We start from the raw sequence: 23,008 nt of genomic DNA on the forward strand, positions 1-23,008 counted from the left end.
TCAGTATATTATTCTACGTCTGATTCAGCTGCAAACATTGGTGCGACTCATCCGGCAGTCTGACCATGTGACATCATATGTATTGTTTGTTTGACACTTTGCACCCAAGTGGCCTGTTAATAAGTCATTATGGCTCTGTTAGCACTCGACTAATAAACAATCTCCTGGCCAAGTGTCAGACGGCCCCAGTGTTTGATATGCAAGGCATAGACTAACTTCTCTTAGTGTTAACTTGCCGAAATGCTTATTGAATGATCTGTAAAATTACATTCCTCAGCAGATGGTGCATTCAATACTCCCGTTTGTGTAGCCCTGGGCCTAGCACTAGACATGAATTCAAAAAAGGGATGTATGCGAGGCCACCTTTTTGCACGGACTAGGTTTATGCCTCCCTGACTGGCAGCTCATTACAAATGATGCACAATAGACAAGAAACTAAAATTCAAACTTCTATATTACGTTCACAAATAGAGATGGTGCTGATCACGCGTTTGGAAATTCGACCCCAAGACATCATTTTCAGAGGGAGTAAGGGAACAGTTTTTAAAAGGTTTAAAAAAGTATTAACTGCATTGACTGATGAAGATAGACGTCCAATCCATTGTGATTGGGAGGAGGGAAAGTGTTGATCGAAACGGATTGAAAAGAAAACAAATGAATAATGTCTAACAATGACAAAAAAGAGCTAAGGGCTACAAAGAACAAAAATAATATTTCAGAAAATATAAATACAGTACTATACTATAAATATATATGCATTAGTGAAACAAAATTTCCTGGCGACAATATGAAAGTCAAGGAAATGACAATCATGTGAGCTTGATTCATCACACTGTTATTTCTTATAATAATTAAAATAATCCAGAGGTATATCTAAAAAATACAGACACAGTAATGTACAGTACTGTTTATTTATATTTACTTCATTGAAACAGAACAAAGAAAGCATAAAAGTCAAGAAAAGCACAATCCACTTTGCAACGTCTTTTTGAGTCTGTATCCGTTTTTGCTACCGCAACCTAGATGGCGCCGTTCAAGTGGCAGCCGGTGGCGGTAGCTCCGTCCACTCTTGCTCGTTTTGTGTTTTTGCTGCTTTTCTGTCTTAATGGTTTTTATTTGGTGATTCTTAATGATCCCATTTACTTTGATTTGCTTTGTACTTTGTGCTTTTGCTTTGTTGTTCTGTCTAATCACCTTCTTGCTACTGTCACAATAAAATATCCCGAATACGGGATGAATAAAGTTATCCAATCCAATCAAAAGAGCTCCGTTTTATCCCATTGGACTATTATTTTCTTTCGGTTTCATTGATGAGAACCACATATTTAAATCTAATAATAATAACCTTATTATGTGCTGAACAATTTATTTGTAAAAAAATATTTTTTTGTTAATAAACCCTCTTATGTGGCTCAAATGTTGGATGGTATGAATGTCTCAAATGTGTTCTGTTAGACCTCCCAAACGAAATAGATTGGACATATTTTGCCATCAATGACTGCCAACGACTTACAAAATTTTTTTTTTTTAAAACCTGACCTTTTTGACCCAATTACAATTCTCTAAAAATTACTTGATCGGGCCCAATTTCCGATCATGTGATTGAATCTTGAACATTCATTCATTTTCTGAACAGCTTATCCTCACAAGGGTCACGGTGGGTGCTGGAGCCTACCCCAGCTGACTTCAGACACAAGACGGGGGGCCTTAATTGGTGGCAAGCTGATCGCAGGGCACGAGGAGAAGGACAACCACTCACGCTCACACTTATACCCAGGGGCAATTTAGAGTGTCCAAACAGCCTACCGTGCATATTTTTCACATGTGGGAGGAAATCAGAGTACCCAGAGAAATCCCACACAGGCCCAGGGAAAATATGCAAACTCCACACAGGAGTACTGACCTGGATTTGAACCCAGGGCCCCAAAACTGTAAAAGCCAATGCCCTAACCACTCATCCGCCGGGCCGCCACGATCTGGGACATCTTTAAATATATATATTTTAACAAGCCTCCATGGTTTAATTTCTGTTACATTTTTGAAGGTGTGGCAGAGAAATATGGGATCCAGGAAGGAATCCCTTGAGTAGGAAAACTATTTGAAGGGAATCTTATGTGACACCACTGGTGGAATCTTTCTTTACACGCCTCATTTAAATGTATTATTAAAAATGAGGCTGGGTGTAAATGGATGTCTAATTCATAAATGCCCCACTGGCAATCAGTTCAGCATATTTGCTGAGTTCAAGTGCTTTAGAAAATAAGTAGAAGCACATTGCAGCATGTAATATATTAGCTAACTTTGTATGCAGTATATCCAAGGTGAAAAAAAGGCTGCTACGGCTGACCTAGAAATTACACGCTTGCAGCTCTGATGTAGATATGTCACCACAATGAGAACATTTCAGGTCAATATCCACCGGTTGCTTTGGTCAAAGAATTTGGGCAGCAAGCAGATAGAGGAAATTACGAGAGCGGGCTGCCTGACGCCTGATGGTGTGGGGGTTCACTCGCCTGACATCGGTCTTGGCAGGCGTGGGCTCTATTCGCGCTGGTGATGGTGGTATGATTGTGAGTGCAAATGGTTGTCTGTCTCTCTGTGTGCCCCGTGTGCAATCGATTGGTCACCGGTCTTTTGGTCGCCGTCTTTTGGTCACACGGACCGCGACAACGGGCGACCAAAAGACCGGCGACCAAAAGACCGACCACCAAAAGACCGGCGACAAAACAAGGTAAAACAACACGGTCTACGCATCAATAAAAGCCAACAATGGCCATGAGCAGTTTCACTGAGCCGACGTGTGTGTATAAGAGTTTGTATGTACATGAGTTGTCCCCCTAGGAAGGTACGTCAGTCAGGGTCTTAACAACTTCTCCAACAAAAAACAATAAAAGTCCGGGAAATTTGGAGCTTTTCTTTAGCCTAATAATTAATAGGGCATTAAGTATGACTAAATAGTAATTCGCAGTTTGTATTTAGGGAATTTGAGCAACGATTTAAATGGTAATTATCAATAACCTCCGGGTGACCAAAAGACCGGCGACCAAAAGATCGGCGACCAAAAGACTGGCGACCAATTGACCGTGTACCGTGTGCCCTATGACTGACTGGCGACCAGTCTAGGGTGTAGTCTGCCTTTCGCCCGAACTCAGCTGGGATAGGCTCCAGCAACCCCCGCAACCCATACGAAGATGCGCAGTACGTATAATGAATGAATGAATGAAATTACGAGAGCTCTTACGAGAACACGCCAATTCAGGCACAATCAAGCAATGACGTCCCAGACTTCCTTAGAGACACGTGGGTCTCGTTGTGCCACTGTCGCTACTTTCTCAGCCACCTGTGACTAAACAATGGTTAAGAGCAAGCTTTGTTTTCCATAGTTTTATCACAAAACAAATAATAACATTTAAATTATCGGATCTTTACATATCATGTTTTTTTTAACAAGGATGTTAAAGCTCATGAAAAAAAAGTAAATAAATATTTGATCTGTTCATGAAAATGAAAAGTATGGACGGGCTCCGTGATCCTCATTGAGAAGGTGGATTATTTGGAAAGGAAACCAGGGGTTTTATTTTCTATTGGTGGTAAAATTCCTTGCCATGCTTTCCGGAAAAAGTCCTGTGTCTAGCCTATGATGACATCTGGCACCTCGTAGGCATTTCTGCAGGTGGTGAAATTTGTCAGTTTTATTAGTATGCTTTAGAATGGCTATGATACCATTTCTACCACATGAGAAAATCTAAAATGTTTTCTCCCTGCAGCAAACTGACTTAAACTCCTTCTTATGGACGATCAAACGAGACCCTCCCTCATATTTCTACGGCACCATCCATGTTCCTTACACACGTGTGTGGGACTTCATCCCAGAGAACTCCAAGTTGGCCTTCCAGGAAAGCAACATTGTCTACTTCGAGCTCGACCTAACCGATCCTTACACCATCTCCGCCCTGACCAGCTGTCAGCTGCTCCCTCAGGGCGAGAACCTGCAGGACGTTCTACCCAGAGACATTTATCGCAGACTCAAACGGCACCTGGAGTATGTAAAACTCATGATGCCTTCGTGGATGACGCCAGACCAGAGAGGGAAGGGACTCTATGCGGACTATCTCTTCAACGCCATCGCCGGAAATTGGGAGAGGAAGCGTCCCGTTTGGGTCATGTTGATGGTTAACTCTCTTACGGAGGCAGACATTAAAACTCGAGGAGTGCCGGTTCTGGACTTGTACCTGGCCCAGGAGGCTGAGAGAATGAGGAAGAGGACAGGAGCTGTGGAGAAAGTGGAGGAACAGTGTCATCCCCTCAACGGCCTCAATTTCTCCCAGGTAAGTGTAAAGTCACATATACAGTAATCCCTCGAATTTCACGGATAATGTAGTCCAGTCATGGCCGCGATAATCGAAAAACCATAAAATAGAATAACCCCTACTATTACTACCATATTACATATTTTCCCGCTTATATAAAAATACAAGTACAATTATCAAGTGTATTTATTAAATGCCACAGTTATAGACAAAGACTGAAATGTATTAATATCTAAATATAATCTATAAATAATAGAAATTAAATACTTTAATTACTGTGAAAATATTTCCCCCCCTGCTTGATTTAAAAAAGAAAGCCAAAAAAAACAGGTTGTTGGGAGTCCTCTTCGTCAGATTCGAGAGACATTGGATCAAGATGAAATCATTAGGAGGCGCCGTAGGGGCAGCAGGAGGAGGTTTTGCGGCACACAAGGAAGATAGCGGTGGGAGTTGTGACCGGTGTTTCAGGTTTTAGTACAAATATGCTTTTATACAACCACATGACACTTTCAAGGTGATTGCCAAATTCAACGGCCCCTGGACCCGTTATTGCAAACTCCGTGCCATACTGAAGATCTCGTGCAGATTTCTTAAAGTAAAACCACATTCTTTATTCTCTTCCTCGTCGTTGTCCACTTCCTCTTCTTCCTTACTCCCAGAGGGCATCATTTTGACGAGATCCTCATCAGTTGTGAGGGTTGAGTGGCACTCGAGTAGTGTGTCAACGTCCTCCCCTGTCATGCCAGCTTCACGGCTTTATGTTCGTCATAAATCCCTTATAATCCTGGTTCATTCTTTATTGGTTACAAGCAGGGGGCCTGGCTTCCCCGGTCCCACCTGCTTGTTTAGAACCAACAGACAATTGTTGCGCTATTAAAAAAATGTGGCGGACCTGGGTTCAAATCCAGGTCAGTCCACCTGTGTGGAGTTTGCATGTTCTCCCCGGGCTTGCGTGGCTTTTCTCTGGGTACAGCCGGTTCTCTCCCACATTCCAAAGACATGCATGGTAGGCTGATTGGACATTCTGAATTGCCCCTAGGTATGAATGTGAGCGTGAATTGTAGTGTGTCTCCTAGTGCCTTGCGATTGGCTGGCCATAAATTCAGGGTGTCCCCTGCCTCTGGCCCAAAGTCAGCGACCCTAGTGAGGATAAAGTGGTTCTGAAAATGAGATGAGATGAGATATAAAAGGTCTTCATTATTCAATTCATCATTGTATAGTGACATTACACTTACCTCATTATTCAATTTATCATTGTATAGTGACATTACACTTGATAGGTAACATTCGACACACAAGGTTGTTGGAAGGAGTTAGGGCAGTGGTACTCGGTCATTTTTTCGCCGGTCTTTTGGTTGCCGGTGTTTTGGTCGCCGGTGTTTTGGTCGCCCGTTGTTTGTGTCCGGGCGACCAAAAGACCGCGACCAAAAGTCCGGCGACCAAAAGACCGGCGACCAAACGACCGCACACGTTGGGCAGTAAACAATACAACTGATTATGACAGAGCTAATGTTTATTAATACTAATCTTATTGCTGTGTTAAATTGGCGCTCAGATAGGAGCTCCTAATTCCATACAGTGTCCTACCAAGCTAAACCAAACTGTTCTGCCTATATAGCTGCAACGGCTTCAAGCTCAAGGATGCGTTATTGGTGTTCCAATAAGCGGGCCTGCTGTATATTGTTAGTTATTATTCATAGTGTGAGAAGCAATGATAATGCACTCAAGGTATGTATTGTGTCGAATGAGCCGAAATGCAGGACGGTTGTCACCTGCAGTATCGATGGGCATCGTGCGTTTCCCGCTTTTGTACTTGGTAGCTTTGTTCAGTTTTTGAATGTGAGGGTGAAGGCTCACTCACAAATTGATTCCACTTTCAATATAATTGACAAAGACTAAATACACAGATTAAACTTCAGCAAAACCGAAGTTGCCACTTTCTACCCTTGGCTTGTTTGAGTGGAAAAAGGTGTGGTGTTAATAATCAGCTGTGCAAACATTCAGCCCGGCTCCACCTCCTTTGTTATGATGGAAAAATTGATCCTAATGGTCCAGGTCTAAAATCACCCTGAAAAAGAGGCACCTTGTTACCCAAAGCAGAGGCACACTTGAGTCTCCTTGTCCGTCTGCCTGTCTGTCTGCGCCCTCCGCTGACCCTAACAGTCTTACAAACATCTCACTAAGACTTGAGTCCCAACAGAGTCATGTTGCCCATTATTGAGGAATTTCAGCTAATGCTGGTCGGAGCTGAGGGGATTATACACCACCATTTACGCTAACACCCAGAAGCTTTAAGTACTGTTATTTTAAAGCGGGCTTTGCTGGCCCTCACCATATAATTCTCTTCCTCAAACCACCCAGCAATATTTGAATTTGGATCCTCTGTGGCAAAAACCGCTACGTAATGAAAGAAAAAAAAGACATCATTTCTGTAGGTTGAGTTGATTGGCTTTTGATGGCTTTTTAAAAACAATGTTTTGTAATGCCTTATTCCAGCTGGTGCAGCATTTACCTCTTGGAGGAGTGGGAATTGTTATATGTTAGTTTCCTTTAACAAGATCTTTAGTGGCCTACAATCACAGGTTTTTACACACTATGCTTAAACGATTGAAACTTTACCGTCATCTTTACCTCACCCTCTTGCTACCGTGACAGTGAAATTTCCCGAATACGGGATTAATAAAGTTATCTAATCTAAATAGGACTCAATAAAGAATTTTGATGACTTCACAGATCCATAACTATTGAAATTCATTCGTTTTCGCTTCTTGACTCTACAACCAAGGAACTAATAATTTCTCATCTCATCTCATTTTCTGAACCGCTTTATCCTTACTAGAGTCACGGGGGTTGCTGGACCTTATCCCAGAAAAATATGGACAGGCGGGGGACACCTGAATTGGTGGCCAGCCAATGGCAGAGCACATGGAGACGGACAACCATTCACGCTCAGACTCAAACAGCCTATCTTGCATATTTTTGGGATGTGGGAGGAAACCAGAGTACCCTGGGGAGAATATGCAAACCCTACACAGTGACCCGCCTCTGATCTAACCCTCGACCACTGAACTGTGAAGCCGACATGCTAACCACTCGCCCACTGGGCTGCATGGTATGTCAAATTGATGTTAAATGTTATGGATAAAGGCAGCCTTGTGGTGTAGAGGTTCTCTCGCCTTACTTCGGTGTGGGTAGGCGCAGGCTCGATTCCCGCTAGTGGCGGTATGATTGTGAGTGTGTGTGGTCGTTTGTGTCTCTGTGTGCCCTACGGCTGACTGGGGACCAATCTAGGGTGTAGTCAGCCTTTCGCCCCAAGCTCAAAGCTAGATAGTGTACATTTCAATATTGAAGTGAACCCATCTCATTTCTGAACCGCTTTATCCTCATTAGGGTCGAGGGGGTGCTGCAGCCTATCCCAGCTGAATCGGTGGCCAGCCGATCGCAGGGCACAAGGAGAAGGACAACCATACACACTCACACCGATACCTAGGGGCAAATTCAGTGTGTCCAATCAGCCTACCATGCATATTTTTGGATTGTGGGAGGAAACCGGAGTACCTGGAGGAAACTCCCGCAGGCCCGGGAAGAACATGCAAACTCCATACAGGTGGATGTGACCTGGAATTGAACTCAGGATCCCAGAGCTGTGAGGCGGACGCGCTAACCATTCGCTCCACTGGGCCGCAGCTTTAACATGTTGTTTGTGTGCTTAATGCAGCTTTATTCTTAGCTGGTCATTATGGGCCATTGTAAGTCATGGTTTGGGTGAAAAGAAGCAGCATGCTTTTGTGTTTTACAAAGATTTCATAAAAAATGGTATATTTTTATCATTTTTAAAGGGTTACATGATAGTATCGGGATTCTACGAACAGTGTGTGAAATGCGTCTTCACCTTCGCCAATCAACTCAGCAGAACGTTATCTAAAACTGTGCATACTTGTGTGTGTGCGTGTGTGTATGTGTGCATGTGTGTGTGTGTGCGCGTATGTGCATGTGTGTTTGTGTGTATATGTTTCATCGTTTATCTTCAACCTACACAAGGGACTAACGATGGAAATTAGTCCTTGGCTACAATCTTACATATTTACATAGTATATATATATATATATATATATATATATATATATATATATATATATATATATATATATATATATATATATATATATATATATTCATTAACATGACTATAAATATGTTGATGAATATGTGCTGTCCCTTATTAAATAAATCAAACTCAAACCTAGTGAAAAGGCAGCTGTTTCGTTTTACTTGGTGACATGCGGCTGAACACGTACTAAATACAGCACCGTAACCACCACAGACTCCGTCTCTCCTTTGTGAGAATAGTTGCTATCATACTTTCCTCAAATTAGACTGTGAGGTCAGAAGGTTTGCTGGGTAGATTGCGCAGGAGACGCGTGGAACACAAATTGACCGGATCACTGGTCTTTTCTTCCATTTCCTCGACTTTGTTTTCATCAACAATCTCCACAACAATCTCAGGAACTTGTGAAGGAAAGCAGAAGTGGGCAATGACAGCGCTTGTGGTCAACATGAGGCGCCTGCGTGCAGATCCCTTTTGGAGAAGATGTTTAAGGTCGCTCTGGAAAGAATTTTTTTTTCATCGTCTCAGCTATTTCGTTTTAACACGTAGTTAAGTAAGATGGCAGAGGTTTCTTTCTTCATTTAGAAGGGAGATATTATCGAGTATTGGGCAGCATACATTTGGTTTACTGGAAAGTGTTCACCACAGACCAGAAGATTACTGTCTGCTCCCTCCTTTTCTCGGTGGAATCAATTCTCCTTGTTTAAGGAAGGCAATGTACATACTTGAGTGCCCGATTCATCCAGGACACTAGCAATTTCAAATCGTAGCCTGTGGCAGATGGTTTAGGACATTAAAAGACAGAACCACAGATTAGAAAAAAAAGTTTGTCACACGAGAGCTTTAATTGCATCGAATCCTACCAAAATGCCACAAGCACTCGGTCTTACTACCATTTAGTGCAATTTATTTATCACCAGGATTCTGTTTTGCAGATTTTGTGACTTTATTTATTGTGAGAAATACTTTTATATTCTTGGCAAACCTACCAAGACCGTGACCGGACAATTCGCCGAAAGACGTTTGGCCGACGGACGTTTGGCCGACGGACAGTTCGCCGAACGGACGTTTCGCCGAAATGGGATTTGCGCGCTCGCCCCGCCCCCGGATCGTGTGTGTACATGTTTTTCAACCTCGGCCCGCGGGCCATATACGGCCCGTTACAGATAACATTCATTTAGGAATAACAAGGGCATGTACTGCCCCCGCTGGACATATTTCTAAATACAAGTACGTACTACAATGTGCTGCCAATTTTTTATATTTTTTATTTTATCCTTGCGTTTAAAGTAGTAGCCATTTGGAGATCACGCAGAACAGTACATGACAGAAGAAATAGAGGAAATAAAGTAGTAGTAACAGTAAGTACTACTGTAATGAAATTGTAAATCCAGAAATCCTACTCCAGAAAACTTACACCAGCATAGAAAATGAGATTCATCTTTGAATTAAGGTTCTCAGCAAATCATTTTGAATATATATTTCCTAAAATAATGGGAAATTATTTAAAATTAAACTAGAAGTAAAAGTGTGTTCCATGGCACTTTCAGGTACAGACGCTCCCCTACTTACGAACATTCAACTTACGAACAACGGTACATACGAACATGTCTGCAAATTGCGTTTAAGTCCAAAAATGTTCGCAAGTCCAATTTTGTATTTCGCGCCTTTTTCGGAGTAGTACTTCTTTCCGCCGCTAATACCGACGCCTGGCGCTGTGAGAGCTCAGCTCACCCAGCATCTACCTTCTTCTTCGTTGTAATGCGGAAGTGCGTGAATGTATCTCCAGTGTGCAAAGAACCTTTTTCATTTGTATCATTAAATATCTCATGCATCCAATAATGAATATGGTTGGTAAAAAGCTAAAGGCTTCTATTGAGGGAGTTGCAAGGAAGAGGCAAGCCATTTCATTTGAAACGAGTGGCAATAATAACGAAGCTTGATGCGCGTGAGAGTGGTGAGCGTTTCACGGGCATTAAATCGTTCGACCGTCAGTACCATTTATAAACAGAAAGATCGAGCAGCAGGACCCAAATATTGAACGTTGCACAAAGTTTGCAAATCAATTGAATGATGCCATACAGCATCATTTATGATGAAAAAAAGAAGAAAACTGCAATCGTCTTTAGGTCGCTTCTTTTGGCCAGTTTCTAATACATAAATCTCTCTGTCTCTCTACAGTACTGTACATATTCTCTCCATTTTATTAAATGTTTTTTTTCAGTACAAACCAATGCGTGTTACTTATACAAGCCTTAAACATACAAATGCACTTATATAAACCTTCAATATACTTATATCGGCCTTAAACATAAATTATAATACAAAATATAGCACTAAATCAACTTACAAACAAATTCAACTTATGAACAATCGCTCGGAACCAATTGCGTTCGTAAGTAGGGGAGCGTCTGTATTGTTCTCTAAGCCTTCTAGTCTGTCCAAGGCACTTAGAATTTCACATAAGTCTTCTAGTGTTGTTTTTTTCTCAGTGTCAGACATCAATCCCCAGCTTTGATAAATTACATTGCGTGTCCAAACGTCCGTCGGCGAAACGTCTTTCGGCGAATCGTCAGAGTACCTTCAAAGACCTATCAATTACACAATACTTTTTACAATGAATATAAACACATTGCTATTAGTATATTATTATACTAAAAAAATGGAGTAATGGCATAGAATGTGCATGTACTGCATAACCTTTACCATTATCTCAGTGTGTAACTGACAGTGTTGTTCAAGTTACTTTTCATTCATGTATTCCTTCATATTCTGAACCGCTTATCATTACAATTTGCGCGGGGGTGTTGGAGCCGATCCCAGCTGACTTCAGCCACGAGGCGGGGACAACCTGAATTGGTGGTAAGCCAAACGCGGGAACGAGGAGACCATTCATGACCACACCGACGGGCAATTTAGTGTTCAACCAGCCTACAAGCATGGTTTTGGAATGTGAGAGAGTATCCGGAGAAAACCCACAAGCAGTCACATAAAAACCCAATTTACTCACACAGTCACAAAACTTTGTTTAAGCCAAAGGACCCTGCAATGGCAAGTGTGGATCACACTGAGGAGGCTTTTCAGGGTGGAAATACAAACATTACTGGGGGTGCTGGAGCCTATCCCAGCCAACAATGGGCACCTGGCAGGAGACACCCTGAATTAGTGGCGGGACGAATAATATTTTTACTAATAAAAAAAAAAGTAACATAGTTACTTTGATAATTGAGTAACTAGTACCTTTTTAGAGAAGTAACGATAACTATAATGTTTTACTCTGTAACAACACTGAACGAGTGTTTTGTCTGGGTTCGATTCCAAGTGGGTGCTCACTCTGTGGAGCTTCCATGTTCTCCCTGGACTTGCGTGGGTTTTCTCCAGATACTCTGGAAGTGGTACCTCCCACATCCCAAAAACATGCAGAGTAGGCTGGTTGAACACTCTAAATTGCCCCTAGGTATGAATGTGTGTGTGAATGACTGCATGTCTCCTTGTGCCCTTCGATTGGCTGCCCACCGATTCAGGGTGTTCCCCGCCTGGTTAGCTTGGATAGGCTCCAACACCCCCACGACCCTTGTGAGAATACTAAGCAGTTCGGAAAATAAATGAATGAATGTAACGCATGTAACAGCGTTAGTTCCAACACTGTTAACTGAACACCATCAGATTTCAAGAGGGAGAAAAACAATATTTTGGCTATTATCTTGAGTAAACATTTTATAAATTCACAATTGCTTGAACATCATAAGATAATAGGTGAAGAATACCTGGTATTTGAAACCTTTTTTGGAAGAATAATCAATGTTTCAGTGATTGACATCCACAATTTACAGTATTTAAAATACCTAAGTGGTTTCAAAAGTTGTTTTTTTCCCCACAATCCTTGTACAATGTTAACATAGATGAAAAATGATCAGTCTAAGCTTAATTGATATTTTCACAGATATTTAAAAAAAAAAGAAATGACAAGTACGCTCCAAAACCTGATGTAAAGTCTCTTCACATATCAATATAATTAACAAATGACAAAACCCTTAATTTTAGTGTCTGCCAATAGTTGTGTTACAGTGATACTCCATGCCTGGAGACTTTAAACCATTTGTAATCACAGCGTTCATTTCATTTAAACCCACAAAAGCCCCAGAGGAGCAAACAATGAATTCTCGTCTCCTTTAAATAACCTCCACAATCACAATACGCATACACATCACAGAACTTGGCAATGGCTTCCACTCTCAGTTTTATGTTGATCAGCCGCAGTTTGAGGTACGCAATCTGTCTGACTTGAAGCGGCCACTTACATTTTTCAATAAACAACTTTTTTTTCCGAGTCTTGAAGCTCAAATCAACTGTAAGATCGGTAAATGGAATTTCCCATTTCTTGTTTATACAGGCTCACAAGAAAATTACACAGTGTTAAAGTCCATTGTACTTTTAGTTGTAAAATAAATCAATTTTCATTGGTTTTGATCCAGTTCTGCTTAACCAATCAACACATATCCTATAAAATAATTGTCAATCGATACGATATATACTAGAGAGTGATTATAATATAAAATACAGGGTTTCCCAAAATTTACCATGTTTGTTTTCTTTTACAATTATTTATATATGTGTTTGAAAGATTATGCTTTTCATTTGTTGGTTGGGTCAATGCTACAGTGTTGCTGTCTGTCTGTTCCTGAATGGGGTTGAGTGCTAGTTGTAAAATAATCAAATGAGCTTAGTGCTTTATTGACATAGTATTCATGTTGAAAATTGAGGCTTTTCCTCAGATTCAACAGTTTACCCAATCAGAGATGACAGATAAAGATGATAAAACACAATTTTTCCCAGAGCTGAGATTTGCTTTTCGGTAATTGGGGAGGATTGATTCTGCCATTTCAAGGGAGACGTGGATAAGGGAAGAGTAGTTGTTCCCGCAACCAGAGGATGCGCGTTTGATTCAAAATACTTAGCCCCCATCGTTCCTGTTGCAGTAATATCAGGAGATTGAAGTAACATTAGGAGAAAAAACACAAAACTACGCGGTTAAAGTCATTATGTTCATTCTTTTTACATGAATCAGTAGTATCTGGACTGTTTCTGACGTAAAGGTGGGTGTGAATACATAACAGCATCTGGTGATATGGGGTTGACGGTGGAGAGATGTGTTTGTTCCGCGACATAACGCAGCTTCACCCAACGCAGCTTTACATTACAGATGATATACTGCAGAGACAGACAACAAATGACATACCGATGAGTGGGACCACAATCCACACTCGCACAGAAGTCAGCTGAGTCAACCACTGCGCCTTTGGTGACTGAGTCAGAAGGACTATTTCAATTTAAGGCAGTTTTTAAAGCATTCATATGTAAATGCAAACAAATACAACTGTGTAATATAATGTCCTTGCACAATATAATAATTGACGCAGCTTTTTAGTTTGACATCAAGCAGCAACCCAATAATGACAGATTTAGCAACTACCGTATTTTCACGACTATAAGGCGCACATAAAAGTCTTACATTTTCTCCAAAATAGACAGGGCGCCTTATAATCCAGTACGCTTTATATATGGACCAATACAAAAATTGTTATCACGATAAAATAAAATAAATCAGTCGATAGGACAACTACGGCAAGCAGCCCCCGACTACTATTTTCCCGTAGAAAAAGTACTGCGCAGTGACAGCTGGAATATATAGTTCTTTTGTCAATACACCCAGTATGACGGCGAGCACACTAATTTGGTGCTCGCCGTCATACTGGATGTATTGGCAAAGGAAATCCTGCCGCTAGATGTTGGCGTCAACAGAGCATTCAAAGCTAGACTGTGAACTATATATATATATTATATATGGATGAATATCGAACCGCAACATGAGATTATGGCTACGTGAGGCGTATGTCAAGCGACCGGATGGCTTTTTTCATGGCTCGCCGTCACTTTTGATATGTGACTAAGTCACGAAAATGAAATGATGACGTGAGTACATTGTAAAATGGCTAAATAAAGTACAACCGAACTCAGTTTTGCTTCCGTTGCCTTTTTAAAAACGTGTTTTTAGCGTGTGGATGTAGCGTGCATTTGGTGCATGTAGCACCAAATTAGTGTGTTCGCCGTCATCCTGGGTGTATTGACAAAATAACTATATATCCCAGCACTCACTGCGCACCGGAAATAGAGTCTGGGGCTGCTTCCCGTAGCTAGCGCTATTGCGGTTCGATATTCATCCATATATAATATAAATATGCCATGCCTGGCTGCGTCTATAAAAACGTTGCGTCCTTTGTGTGTTTAAAATACAGAAATAGCACTCGTTACTGACACTGTGGCTAAAAATACGATGCGCTGTATAGTCGTGAAAATGCGGTACTCTAAGTATTATATGTCCCTCGATCATAGTCATTTGCTGCTAATTCATCAGGAACACGCCTTTCCAGTGGTTGGTTTAGCTGTTTTTTCTGGGTAAAATTGTTCCTAATGATGTTTTTTTTTCGTTGCGTAATGTTTACGAGGATTATTATTGAGTTGGTCTGGCTGAAATCAATGAGATCTACTGAGTATTCCCTCTTTAAACCTCCGCAAATAATCTTTTCTCAGTTCTCTAATCTGACTAAGCATGACTGCTCTTATTCGTGCTCTATGCCCCTTGTCTTTTGAAGAGTGGGCTCCGCGGAGCCCATTACACTAAGTAAGCTTGTTGACGACAACAATGGGTGCATGAAGGCGTCCCCTCTGTGTCCATGTTGTTGGAAAGCCGCATAGCATTCCACGTCTCACTGGAGCAGACCTGCTAATGAAAGTGGTTTCTTTCCTGCCATCACTGGGAGTAATGGTGCATGGCGGACGGCATGAATGCAGGTCTATGAGGAATGTTTGAAGCTCATTTGGTCCATTCATGACAAGTAGGAATTGGCACATAGAAAGCCGAAATGTAGTTTTGGGTCTCGAGAAGAGTCATTAAAGGAGGAAAGGCGTGACTCCATCTGCGCCTAAAAGGCGCCGGGATGTTACCTGCTTATGGGTTGGTTGTACTTGTGCTTCACATCTTCTGATTTTTCACAAAGTGCGGTCTGATGAAATCCTAACAGAAACCAGATTCAACACCTGATTGTAATGCAAGGTCGACTGGCTGAAAATAATGCCTCAGCCATAAATGTAGCACGTATTTGAAGGAGCAATTCAAATCCTCTATTGCGCTGATTATTTGCCATGGACTAAAATGTAATGTCAACAAGCTATACTGTTGTCCAGATATGTTTTTCAGCAGGCATTTTCGTAAGGTTTAAATAACTATTTGGACAGATAAGGTTTTTTTTTTTTTTAATCAATGATATTTCACTTGCGTTTAAATACTACAACACTACAACTAAATTATTACATAGTATACGTTTCTTCTTATTCCACAATTGGTTTCCGACTGGGTAAAGAGTCCTTACGCAGACAGCGTCTGGAAGAGCGAGCTGTAGCGCTACTCTGATGCTGGCGTGATGACAGTATCTCACACACGTAGCACGCAGGCAGCCCAAAAAAGTTATCAAATCCTGTTCCAATGGGTGATGACACAATGGCTCATATTTGCACTGCGGCTAAAAGCAAATCCATTGGAATTTAAGTGAAACATGACAACTCAGCCAGATCATTGTCTGCTTTCTCCAGGTTCAAATGGCAACTTTATTTTCAGGGAAATATTTGTGCAGTAAGACAAACTCAAGCAAAATATTTTCACACGTGAATTTGGAACGAGACATCTGCTAAACTTATTGTCTATGAATTAGAGCTGCAACTAACGAGAATTTATCTGGTCGACTAATTTGACTTTTTTGTGCAATTACATTTAATAACAGTAGTAAACAATAATATAGAATAAACAAGTTAAGTTTATTAGGCATATTTTAAGTAAAAATGAAGCCAAATAAATGACTACTTCCTTCAAAAATAACATTTTCTTACAACTGTACATAAAACCTTTGTTATCTTTAGTTCTGAGTCTGAAAAATTATGGTAATTACGTTTAAAAAAAAAATACTGCTGGTGGTGATATAAATGGTTAATTACCTACTCCTATATATACTTAGAACAAAAATGTACATTTTTTTCTATAAACCAAGAATGTATAACCAATAGTAATAACAAAATAACTTAAATCAATGAGAAAAAGTGCATTATGGAACTCTGTGATCTAAAGATGATCAGCTTTACACATTACAAACTAATGCATTTGCAACGGAAGGTGTCATTAGTCTATATAATGACAAATTTAAAGTTTATTAAAAAGAGGGAAGCTAGCATCTCCACATTTTGATTAATGGCAGATTGGAAGCAACATTTAAGTGCATACTGCCACCTACTTTACAAGAGTGTGTACCATCTGTTCCTCCACCTTGATTTCTCCCCATGCGTTTGAGTACATTGAGTGCGCCTGCAAATAGTTGCCAACAATAATCGATAATCAAATATGTTGGCAACAAATGTAATTATTGATTTTTATTGATTACTTGTTGCAGCCTTACTATAAACATATAGATTCCATTTACAACCATAACATTTCTACCCCTTTATCTCAATTTACTAATCTGGCACGCCAGATTGATTGTTCTATATTTTCACTATCAATATGTTCCATAAATGACTCTGGGAAAGATCCAATTGACACATTTCTCCTGGGAGGAACCTTCACAAAATGTAAGGCTGCTAATTGGACTACTATGACTAATGAGGAAATGAAGTGCTTTGCATTACCCCGTAATATTTGTGCAAACAGTTACTTTCTGTTCACGCCCACAGTTCTTGCCTTTCTTGCTCTGATTGGCTTTCTATCAGAAGGCGACCAATCCACGTGTAGCCACCATAGCTTGATGGAAGAGGAAACCAAACATTGTTTACTGTCCCAAAAAACAACAACTTTGTAGTGTTCTTTGCTCTTCTTTTAGTGATGAAATTTAGTGTATTTCCGACAAAACTGCAGAAATTGACCTATCTATAAGAACCACTCTCTGCACTCCGACATTGTATGCAAGCAACTAGTTGCTTCCTGGTCACGCTTCTTTCACCTCATTGACTCAGTCATCAGATGCCCACCATTGACACCTGTCAAGAATCAGGCAGAATCCTCTTGCTTGCAAGGCTATGAACTCATTGTACAATTAAAGAATCTTAGGTACGCGATGATGTAATTACATCGTTTGTAAAACTTTTAGAAAAGATTTACAATATAGCCATTCATTTTGGGGACCGCTGATCCTTACAAGGGTCGCAGAGGTATTGGAGCCTATCGCAGGGCACAACGAGAGGAACAACCATTCACGCTCACACATTTTAGAGCAGGGGTCTCGAACTCAATTTACCTGGGGGCCGCTAGAGGCCGAGTCTGGGTGAGACTGGGCCGCATCAGGATTTCCACAAGAAAAGCACTGATAAAACTTTCCAACGTTATCAAATATCTTTATTTTTTAACAAAAAATAATGAATTAAATAAATTAACTTAAAGATGAATAAAAAATAAATCAATCAGTAATATAAAACCAAATAATACTAATGAGCATACAGTAGATATACACTGGCTGGCTAAGTAGAGAAAATGAATTATTTTTATTCCGTTTCAAATGTCTGTAATAACAGCTCTTTAACCTTTAACTTTCTGAACTTGAATGGAACATTGAACATGAAATATTCTGAACACGGCTTCTTTTGCCTACTCCTTGCTGCTAGAGACCTGGCAGCGCTTCTTCTCACATAGTCACATTTGGCTTGAGGGAGGAAGCAGTGGAGACCCTCAGTAGAGCTTGAAGATGCTCATCAGTAAGTCTGGACCTGTACTTGGACTTATTGAAGTTCAAGGTGGAGAAGAGCTTCTCACACAAGTATGTGCTCCCAAAAAGGCACATGGTCCGCTTGAACCTTCGGGAAAGTTCAGGGAAGCTGGGGGTCAACTCTCTCAAAAATTGCCCAAGCTTGTCTGCTTCTCCACTCACCTCCCTGAACTTGGCTTTGAGTGCAGAGTTGCACTGCAGGTCAATGAGCTCCATTTGAAGCTCAGGAGGGGCATTTTGCACATCAAAGGAGAAGGGGTCCGCAAAAATTTGAAATGTGGCTTTGTGTGTCTTGAAGTCTGCAAATCTGTGATCAAATTCCTCCTGTAGCTTCGAAATGGCCTCAACATACTTCTCACCACTGAATGGTGTGCCTGCATCCACGAGAGCCTTGCATGCTGGGAAATGGCAAAGGTTTGTCTGAGAGAGCTGGGCTTTCCATAACACAAGTTTAGTGCAGAATGCTCTCATGTTGTCATAGGCAGCACTGACAAGTTGCCCCTGGCCTTGTAGCTTCTTGTTCAGTACATTAAGCTCATGTGTGATATCAACAAGAAAAGCCAAGTCCATGAGCCATTTGGGATCACTTAGCACAGGATCAATCAACTCACAAACGGCGTAGCTAGCTTTGACTGCTGCATTACTGTCTTTGGTAGCCTTCTTGAAGAGATCCTGTTGCCTCAGAAGACGTGTTTTAAGACTGGCAACCTGGTTGGCTCTCTCATCTCCCTGGTATTTTTCGTACTCCTCAGCATGTCTCATAGTACAATTACGTTTCAAATTGTATTCCTTGTGCACCGCAACTTTTTCAGTGTAAATGAGACACGTCGGGGTGCCCCTGTGTTCAACAAAGAAATATTGCACTCCCCACTTTTCTTGAAACTGTCTGTGCTCATCACCGACCTTTCTCTTCACGGCAGGCTTTGAAAGAGACATCTCTGGGGCTCTGTAATATGTTTTTCCACTTGGAATGAGTCTCGGGTTGATCTTTCACATTCAGTCGCGCGGGTTTGTGGGGCATGTGCACTTTCGCTCTCCGTTTCAATCGCGGAGATGGCTACAGACACTGACACAGGCTGGATCACGGATCATAGCGCCTCATTCAGTTCTATGCTGAGAGCAGCGGAGGAGTGTGCGCGCCGAGCGGAGTGATCGGCCTCACGGCTTCTCCTCCGCCCAGCTGATTGGAGGAATGAATGAGTGAGTGAGCGAGGCACTGGACAGCCCGGCCGATGTCCCACCCTCCAGAGCCGTATACCTCACCGTGATTGGTTCATTCAGCTCCGAACCAAAGTTCCCTCTAATTTTTTGTTGGTCTGAGCAGAAAGACAACCTCCCTGAGCGCACTGAGTACCAGTGTGAGCGACATCATCGGTACTCGGATGATTCGCCTAAAGACGTTTCGCCGACGGACGTTTGACAGACGGGCAGGTCGCCGAATGGACATTCCACCGAACGTTCATTCGGCCGAACGGAGGTTTCGCCGAAACGGGATTCGAACGCTCGCCCCGCCGGATCGTGTGTGTACAAGTTTTTCAACCTCGGCCCGCGGGCCATATACGGCCCGTTAGGATTTTTAATCCGGCCCGCCGCCGGTGTTGTCCAAATTATAGTAAAAATCAATGTTCGTCTACCATCAATGGCAGTCCGGGAATAAGCACTCTTGGGCAGGCAGATGTAGCAGAACCGAGCCGTAAAATGACAGCAATCGGGTCAAATCCATCCTAAAACAGCATTTAATGATTAAATACAATTACTGGATGATATCGCGATGGAGGCAAAAAAACGTCTATAGACGTCCATTCGCCAAACGGCTCAAAATGCTCTCAAATTCGGTCAAATCCAGCTGAAAACAGCGTTTAATGATTAAATACAAATACTAGTATTTGTATTTAATCATTAAACTAACAAATACTAGTACGACCTGTCCGTCTGTCAAACGTCCGTCGGCGAAACGTCTTTAGGCGAATCATCCGGTCACGACATCATCATTGCTCGCTATCGGCACACCAGTATCACACCTGCCACAAGCAGGTGCATGTCAATGTTCCCTCTAATTTTTCATGTAAAACATGCTGTAAAACAAGAAAAACATGAGTGGACAGAGCTACTGCCACTGGCTGCCACTTAAACGGCGCCATCATGGGGAAAGGGGTAAAAAAAAAAAAAAAAAAAAATTAAAAAAAAAAAAATCGATCTTTCATATTAAGACGGGGGCCGCAAATTATCGTCCCGCGGGCCGCAGTTGGCCCGCGGGCCGCAAGTTTGAGACCACTGTTTTAGAGTGTTCAACTAGCCTACCATGCATGTCATTGGAGTGTGGAAGGAAAGAAAACACAGGAAGCACAGGGAGAACATGCAAACTACACAGAGGAAGGTTGGAACCAATGTTCCCTCTAATTTTTCATATGTCTGGGCATACAGACAACCTCCCCGAACACACTGAGGACCATTGTGAGCAACATCATAAATGCTTGCTATGGGCACACACCAGTATCACACCTGCCATAAGCAGTTTCATGTCTACTACTCATAAATTATCTAGTCATAATAAAATGTAAGGGTTTAATATCTATGAATAAAACATCTTAATAAATGACACTGAAATATGCACAAATCTGACTTAAATTTTACCTTATTTTTCACGTCAGTCCTTCACGCTTCTCATTCTCGTTCAAATGACTTTTCTGCTGAATGTGTCACTTGAGATCGTCAAGCTTCCATTTATATGCAATATTTTTCCATCGAAAAACTTGATGATTTAGCTGCATGTTTTGCTGAGACATTTCTCACCCAATTTCACCACTTGTTCTTCTCTTTGCACAAACTCTGAGACCCATTCCATCTTAAAAAAAACACATTTCTTTTTTACTTTGGCTAATTTCTCCATGATATAGAGTTGGCAGCAGCAGAACTGACAGCCTATATGCTAACCTGCAAAACAGGCACCTGCGCATAATGCGTAACTAATGCAGCCAATCAATGTCGATAACATTTCATGCCCTGGAAGTAAACACACGTGACGTGAACCGCATCATATCATTGGCTGGACATAGTGTTAGTCAGTTTTATCCGTAATTACCGTATCTTGCCTTTTGTCAGTTTACAGGCTGCGTCAGTGACAGGCTGCCACTCTCTGAGTTGCATTTCAAAATGGCACAGGAAAAATTGAAGTGTTTTATTTCTTTTCAATTTATATTGGATGTTATTTTGTGCGCTGCATACAGTAGTTTCTCTTCTATAAGACACATTTGTAACAAAAAAATGATGACTGAATCAAGTGTACAGTTTATATGCACACAAGATTTACAGCGTTGGTATACTCTTTTTCACCAGTAGATTTCGGCAAATTTACATTTACTATTTGTTGGTTATTTTCAGTTTTGCAATAAGAAAACAACCATTACTGGAGGAATTACTAACTTCCTTATGATATTGACCCTAATAATGTGCTTTTGATTCATACAGTATCTCAGAAATACCACGTGCAATGATTTTGCTTAAGATTTTCCCTTCAAAGTAACACATTTGTACTCGCTATTAAAACCATGAATATGGAGGTGAAAATTGTGAATCAGGGGGTGGCTTATATGTGAGAAAATACGGTATGTTTGCTGTTCGCGTACAACACGAGAGTAGTGCACAATTCCGCATGCGCGCAGCTGAGAGCGAACAATGGTCGGAGCCCCCGGGAAATGAATCCTCAATCTCAAAACTGTGAGGCAGACATGCTAACCATTCAGTAACCTGCTCTACAATAAAAATGATGTTTAAAATTGAAAGCCTTTAATGGAAATGAATGGGAACAGACAGAAATTTAATTTTGCAGGATTTAACTAGTATGATAAAAAGAAATTAACAATGTTACTGATGAATAAGATTGTCTATGGAGATATATATCTTCAATATTTATGATCATAAACATAAAAAATATGTCATTCTGCTTGAACCAACAATGATATGAATTTATTTTGTTGTCTCCAAACATTAGATGCAAAATGTAATAGTTTCACCACAAAACTGATATAAGGCAAGTAAGTAACTAATCCTACTCATCCTATAAATAATTAAACGAGAGATACTGGGCCTCTTGTCTTATCTACAAATAACTTCTGTTATTTAAATGTAAATGCAACTCTATTTTGTCAGCATTTGTTTATATTAGGCATCTAATTTGTAACTATGACTTGCTAATTCCAGACTGATTACCCTTAGTTTTTCTCATAACAATGGTCCGGGGGCTTATTCCCATTCAGCTTGTAAAAATCTTTACGTAAGTAACAATAGAGAAACTGACTAAACAAATTGAAATGAGCACAGTAATTACTCTACATGTCTCTTATGCTTTAACAGACAATAACTTACATTGAACTCAAAATGAGGGGGACTGCTGTTAGTGACGCTTAAGCGTTGTGGAAATGCCAAAACATTTTCATTTTAAAGAGTTCAAACCAAATGTTCTACATCGTTGTTTCGTCTCCATGCAGTTGTTTGTCCTGCAGTAAATTTTCGGAACTATCCGCTAAGATCCTTAGTCATTAATTTTCCTTCTTTAGTTTATAAATTATATTGTCTACTCAAACTCATTCCCCAAATTACTTGTCTTATTTCATTATCAAAGAAGATGGCTTTGCTAACATGAATGGCATTCACAGTAATACAGAGGAAACATTTACAAAACGGGCTGCAGGTTGCTACACTGGATGTATACTTAGAGGAAAATCTACAGTAATCTCAAAGCAAACATGCACCAAGAGTTTGTTCCCCTCTCTATTTCAACACAAACA

General features: G+C 40.9%; 1 protein-coding gene across 1 annotated transcript in view; it reads left to right on the top strand.

Moving 5' to 3' along the window:
* The window catches only part of trabd2a (TraB domain containing 2A), a 75,791-nt gene that overhangs the window by 2,033 nt on the left and 50,750 nt on the right, over positions 1-23,008 (top strand). Inside the window, exon 2 of the mRNA XM_077622981.1 lies at positions 3,768-4,328. Within this exon, the coding sequence (XP_077479107.1) occupies positions 3,768-4,328 (561 nt within the window). The remainder of the gene's footprint in view (positions 1-3,767; positions 4,329-23,008) is intronic.

Source organism: Stigmatopora argus, chromosome 16 (assembly GCF_051989625.1).
Source record: "Stigmatopora argus isolate UIUO_Sarg chromosome 16, RoL_Sarg_1.0, whole genome shotgun sequence".
Taxonomy (NCBI): Eukaryota; Metazoa; Chordata; class Actinopteri; order Syngnathiformes; family Syngnathidae; genus Stigmatopora; species Stigmatopora argus.